This window comes from Morone saxatilis, unplaced genomic scaffold (assembly GCF_004916995.1).
Source record: "Morone saxatilis isolate NCDOM2014 unplaced genomic scaffold, NCSU_SB_2.0 Contig20, whole genome shotgun sequence".
Lineage (NCBI taxonomy): Eukaryota > Metazoa > Chordata > Actinopteri > Moronidae > Morone > Morone saxatilis.
Window position 1 is genome coordinate 19519661 of NW_023339763.1, and position 6748 is coordinate 19526408.

General features: G+C 38.5%; 1 protein-coding gene across 2 annotated transcripts in view; it reads left to right on the forward strand.

The window, feature by feature from the left end:
* The window catches only part of specc1 (sperm antigen with calponin homology and coiled-coil domains 1), a 67223-nt gene that overhangs the window by 57566 nt on the left and 2909 nt on the right, over positions 1–6748 (forward strand). For both annotated transcript variants that reach the window (XM_035666615.1, XM_035666614.1), the window contains exon 14: positions 2002–2061. In XM_035666615.1, the coding sequence (XP_035522508.1) occupies positions 2002–2061 (60 nt within the window). The remainder of the gene's footprint in view (positions 1–2001; positions 2062–6748) is intronic.

Here is a 6748-nt window from a genome sequence, read left to right on the forward strand (position 1 = left end):
ACAGGATGACTGCGCGCACGCACACACACACACACACACACACACACACACACACACACACACACACACACACACACACACTCCAGTACTAATTTCATGTCAATCTGCACAGGTAGGTCAGTGCTTCACCAGTAAATAAAAAGTGCAACCTAAGCACTCTAAACGGAAATCAGTGTATTTATAGCAGGGACACGAACACACACGTAGGACACGTTCCATGCACACAGGTTCTCTCCGCATTCCATGACATTTATTGTTTCCTCACACACATTTTCTCCAACCCCTACATCGTATAAATGCCAACTCACTTGCATACTTGTATTCAGTCATCACTGGTTCGTGATCCACACATACTTATATATTCTTCAGCTCTTTCTGGCTGGATGTTTTGCTGAGAAAATCCCTTCCTTTATATGAGGTTGAGTTAGATAAAAACTGACGTCATGATGATATTCATCAGAGAAGGCAAATGTGTTTGTTTACTACGGTGAATTCTTCACAGTGGCTTGGCAGAGCTCAGTTTGCCTTAAAGAAAGAGTAGCTGCTAACTTCTTTGGACCTGTAGTAAGTGTTGTCTCTGACTTGTGAGTAGAGCAAACAAACTGCATGCTCAGTCTCTTGTGGTCCTCTCTCCGACATAGATTTACAGAATTGTGTCTCCAGAAAATGCCAAACACAAAGCCACAATAAGTTGTTTGTGGAAAATGTGAACCTGTAAACTGTGAAAGTGGTCTGCTTATATAGTGTAGGTCTGAAAGATTGCATGTTTGCCAACAGGAAAATAAAATCTCTGTAATGCTTTGAAGACATTTTTTCCAGGAGTAATTTTTTCCACCATTAAGCTGCACATTCCAGACTTCCTTTATGAAGTTGTATACATTTTATAGGTCTGCAATATTGTCCACACAGCATTAACGCACAGCCAGAAGATGAATTATGAATGTAGCTTTTGTGTAGTCATACTGTAAGTGAGGGCAGAAGCCGCTGTATGGCTCGGTGTTAACAGCTCTGTAATGTGAACATGCAGGTGATATATACATTAGCATTGAAAACAGTATGGTTCTCTGGGGACTGTGGGTCTTTTTCGCCTGCTGCAACATTAAAACAGTAGACAAACACCTCCGACCTGGCCTGACGCCTCCTACGTGACATCCCATTAGTCATGTAGGATGTGTGTGTGGTCGCATTGGCGTTACATTGAGCTGATGACAGAGACATTGCGCGGCCCATCTCTCTGAATAATTCAATAGACGCATGTTGGCTTTAATAACTCTTGCTGAGTGACTTTCCCTGAGGCCCAAACACCCAGCCTCTTCCCAGTATAATCTGTCCTCCAATAATCCCATTACTGCCCTCCTTTGCCCTTTATCATAGATGTAAGAAAACAGGGTTATAGGTGGACTTATATTTTAGGTGAAAGAGGAGAAGGTTGTTCTTTTACGTAGCAGTCTACAGCTGCAGAACTAATTATTAACAATTCATAATTTATTCATTAATCATCCCAGCTGTGCTGATGTCTAGAGGCAGGTTATGTGATGGGGTTGAGTGCTCGTGAGAGTCGCGATTAGCAGTTTAAGGACGTGCACTCTCAATTCAAAAGGCATAAATTGAACTTGAGGTCGAGAGAGACTGAAAGAAGCCAAATATATCATGTTGGTAAGTTCAGGCTTCTATCAACAAAAGGGGCATCAGGCTAAATCTAGAGGGATTCAGTTCTTGGGGATGTTAGTTAGGCTCACTGACAGTTCTATTTTGAGAGGTTATTCCAGTATAGCTTTACACTTAAATACAATACAAATAAACATAAGGGATAATATAATACACTGAAATTCTCACACAAACAAACTATGGCTGACATATGTTTTAGTTTGTTTGTAAAGGATTATAAATGTATTTGTGGGCTTACTGTTGCTGTTTGGACCTCCATGTGTGGTGTTGTAGGATGACGTGGTGCAGGGAGTTTCACAGTGCCTCAACACCCAATGGTTTGTTTTCCTTCAGGTTCGGAATCTGACCCTGGCTTTCCAGGCCGCCGAGAGCATTGGCATCAAACCCTCCCTGGTGAGTTGATCTGCCACAGACCTCACACACACGCACACACACACACACACACAAACAAACCCACTTAGATAACACAAGGAGACCCTTTGATTAGACTAATTGGAAACAGTGCACTTTGATTTGCCAAACTTTCAGGATGTCAAGCTTCAGAACAGAGCCCCACAACCATTGTGCTGGACCATTTTTCTTCCTGGAAGTCTTGAGCTTAACTCTGTCATATCAGTTAGTGAGTCCTTTTTTGCCTGATTGCCTCAAGCCTCTGTTCCAGTACTCTGCCCTGGAAATCTACGACATTTTGCATCAAGAGAAAAAAAACGTAATGCATAATTCAGGTATAGTTTGAGTTTGATTAGCTTAGTTGGTTTGTGAAAAAATTAACAGCTCGTGTCGGAAATGGTTGAGTAACAACCAACTGCTTAAGTGAAATATTTAGACTTTGTGAGTAAATCTGTCTGTGTTTTGCCATAGTGTAAACACTCAAACTCTAATCACCCACATATTTCTATCCAGTGACGCTGTGCAAAGTGCTTATGGTAGCTGAAGTGAACTGTCTACCTTTTAAAGGTCCATTGTGTAACATTTAGGAGCATCTGTTGGCAGAAATAGCATATAATATTCATAGGTATGTTTTCATTAGTATATGATCACCTGAAAATAAGAATGTTGGTTTTTGTTACCTTACAATTAGCCGTTTTTATCGTTTTTTATCCAAATGGTTTGGCAATTCTTCCAGAAGTTGTTGGGATATTTCAAACAGGACCAAAGTGGACAACCGGCCTGGTCTGACATATCCTACGTGAACTAAAACTGAATCATTTTATTTTGGCTGTTAACTGTCCCAGATCCTGACTCATTGTCTTGTTTTTATTGTCATAAAACTTCACTTCAGGTCATATATCAGGATCTGTTCACACAAACACACAACCTTTATGTTTTTTAAGCACTTTTTTCATGTTCTTTTCAACACACATATCACTTCCAGTAAGAGTGTGGACACTAAACAGTTTAATGCTGACCAGGTCAAGTGAATTCTTCACGCACACAACTTCCTAAGTAAACAGATAAAAAGGTCGGATTTAGAGGAATAATCTGCAGCCAGTGGGAATGACGTTTTCCTCCTCAGACCTACTTGTATTGGTGCTGCACATACTGGTGGTTGCAGAGTGTCTGAGACATGTAAGTGTTAAACTGATGTGACCTCATCTGTGCAGGACTTTCCCACATTGTTACTCTCTGTGCACTTCTGATGAACACAGATAAATGTAGTTGGATATTTGTTCTTTCTAAAAGTCCAACAAAAAGAACTTCTGAGATGATATAAAAAATACACAAATCAGTCTAACAGCTTGTTTGCTTCAAATCAGAAAGAAGCCAGCTGGACATCCGCAAGGAAGTAAACCAGCCTTAAATGTTTCTCTGAGACCAAAGATCACATTTCTTTGTCTTATTAATTCTCCATTATGTGCTTGTGGCCACAAGACATTGCAAACTTGTTCCCATGTCAGTGAATTAAAAACTATAAACAAATAAATAAACAACAACTGGCTCTCTCTAGTCTCTTTTGACAGACTTACCATATGTTGTTTTCACCTCCTTCTGTCTTTGCTGGATAAACAAAACCCTCGGACACAGCCCAGAGAGGAGCCAATCCTCCTTCTGTTAGGAGGTTGAGACATCATGGAGGTGACTGTACTGAAAACTGCCGGGGTGCCAGTCATGTGAAAGCTTGGTTCACTGTTGACTCATCACTGTCAGCCAGGACTTGTCTCTGAGCGGCCGCCTGAAGCCTCACACAGCTGATCAGTCTTAAGCGGATACTCATAATGCAGTGTGTCTTAACACATTTTAAGGAATTTTTATTTTATACTGAACAGAACTGTCGTGCAAAAGCTCATTACACTCTCAAAACATTTAACTTTTGTTTCAAAAGTAAATAATAGTTCATCACTGCCACCACATTGTTATTGGTTAGGTCAAGGCAGTCAAATGTCTAAGGAACTGTATGACACAAAAATGTTTCTTCATGCAATATCTCATTGAGACTTACACACATCATCATAAAGTCAAATATCCTTTTGCTGACTGAATAGCCTCCTGTTTAGGGATGGGATTTGAAAACCGGTTCCAGTTCAGAACCAGTTCTAAATTGTTAATCAGAATCGTACACCTCTGAGCTCATCAATTCCTTTTATCAATGCCGGCATGTTTTGTCTGACAGCTGTGCATTGCATTGCAACACAATGACGTCATGTCTACGCTGCTGGAAACTTGAAACAAGAAGGAGTTATTGCGGAGAGGAAGAAATGGTCCAAAGCGTGGCTTACTTTCAGGAAGAAACTCAAACTACTGCAACTCTACTGAGACCTACTTTTTTCCACACAGAAAGTTGATCAGGAATAAGGAAGTATTTAGAAATAAGTAAAAAAACAAAGTAAATGCCCACTTCAGTGGCCATCAAAACACTCAGAGGTGGGAGAAATGATAGAGAAGTGGCGTCTGTACAGTACATTAACCAACATGTGGTTCTTTTTATGACACCACCAAATTACTTACTGCATGTTTGAAAGGTTGTGACATAGACCTGAATATTTTGCATCTGAGGATTTACATAATGAGCCTGTCAATGAACACATCTGACTGAGAGTAATACATATTTTAAAAGCAGTGTAATCGTTTCATTTTCTGTATGAAAGCAGAATTGCATGCACTGTTTTGAAAAACATTATTTTCATTTGATAATTGCGCCAAAGCAACCGAAGAAAAGGTGAATGAATGGTTCAGTTAACAAAGAAGAATGATATTAAACATTTTTACAGTTTTACACCGAGACCATGCATCCCATTCCCAGTACCATACGTTTGATGCTGACCTCCCTCCTCTGTGTCTTAAGTGCAAACTAGAGACAGCTAGTCTCACTCACAGTCTGTGGTCTTGCTGGGAAATACAGAGGTTTTGGTATATTATAGGCCAGGAAATGAATAAATTATAAAATCTTATAATAAAAATATAAAATCAGTATGCATACTAATGGCTTTATTGCTGATGAATATAAAGGGAATCTTTATAAAATGCTAATATTTGGTGCAAAAAAGTGCACACTTCTGAATTGGATAACAGACACAGTCCCAACTAAAATACAGTTGTATATGGTCATACTTAAATATGTTGCCAGATTGCCAGACACTATGTATTTTGAGCATTTTATGTCCTATAATGGATTAGATATACTGTTTTTTTATGTAATGCCTAAGTCTCTTTCCTGTTTGTGAGCCAAGTTGTTTTATGTGTTGTTTTGCTCTGAAAAATATATAAATAAATAAACGTATACATACAAAAAACATACATACGATGGAATGATTTTGGGTTGTGTCCGTCTGATGTGATGAAACTTGTGCACATTCTTGTCCTATGTTCTCATGTTTAAATCTGACTGGGCTAAATCTCTAACATTCGCATTCATGGCATTTATTAAGAGTGACTTCATAATAACACTGCTCACCATATATTACCAATATTACCAATATTTACATAAAAAAACTATGAAATATCACACTGTTGGTGACAAAACAAGATTATAAGTTAGTTTAACATAATTTATACAAGTCAAAAGTGCCACAAATGTGTGTGAAGGGTTAATAAGAAGGGAGCAAGTTTCAGGCCTTTATTTGTTGTTTGGCTGCGAACAACAAAGATTATATAAATAATTACGGAAAGTGCTATTCGCAATAAATTTTTTGTTAAGTATGAGGTTAGTAATGGAAATATTTTCAGTTTGTCGCACTTACTTTTTTTTTAACTTATTTTTTTTATTGGGTTTTCTGCGACAACATTTCAGTATATACACTCTTCTCTATCCAGCTGTAGACAACAATTGTACACATTATATCCAAATTAAGATTACAAGCAAGTAAGGCAAACAAACAAAAAAGAAAAAAAAGAAATATCCACTCCCAATTAAATACATTAAATATATTAAATCAAATATACACATTCAGACATTCATATATACACAAACACACATACAAATAAGCAATCAGGAAACCAGCAGGACTTACACTAAACGTCGTGCGGCACTGTGTGAATTATGTAAAAAAGGTAGTAGAGGGGGAAGGCTAACCAGTCTTATTGTATTAATAAAGACACGACAGGACTCCACCGCTTAGTAAAGATGGACTTTTGGAGCCTTAATAAGTATGTAATGTGCTCCATCTGATAGAGGTCCCAAACCTTCTGGATCCATGTGTTATATGAAGGGGGGGTTGGTTTCAACCATCTAATAGTTATACACTTCAGTGCTGCTGTAAGTAATATATTTAAAAGATATTTCTCAGGCCTCCCATTCACTCCTAATAGAGCCACAGTAGGATCTCAAGGTATATCCTGTTGGAAGACCTCTTTAAGAGCATCAAATACCTCTCCCCAGAATGTCTTTAGTTTGGGACATAACCAGAATATATGGGTATGATTGGCAGTATGTGCTCCACAATTCCTCCAGCATGAGCTGGAATGTGACTGGCTCATTCTAGATACTATTTCTGGAGTCCTGAAAAATCCAACAATTATTTTCCACTTGCCTTCCTTCCTGCGATATAACCATGTCCATTTCTGCCTCCCATCTCTGCTTTATCTGCAAGGAGTTTTGTGTATTCATGGATAAAAATATATTGTAGAATCTACTAATCATTTT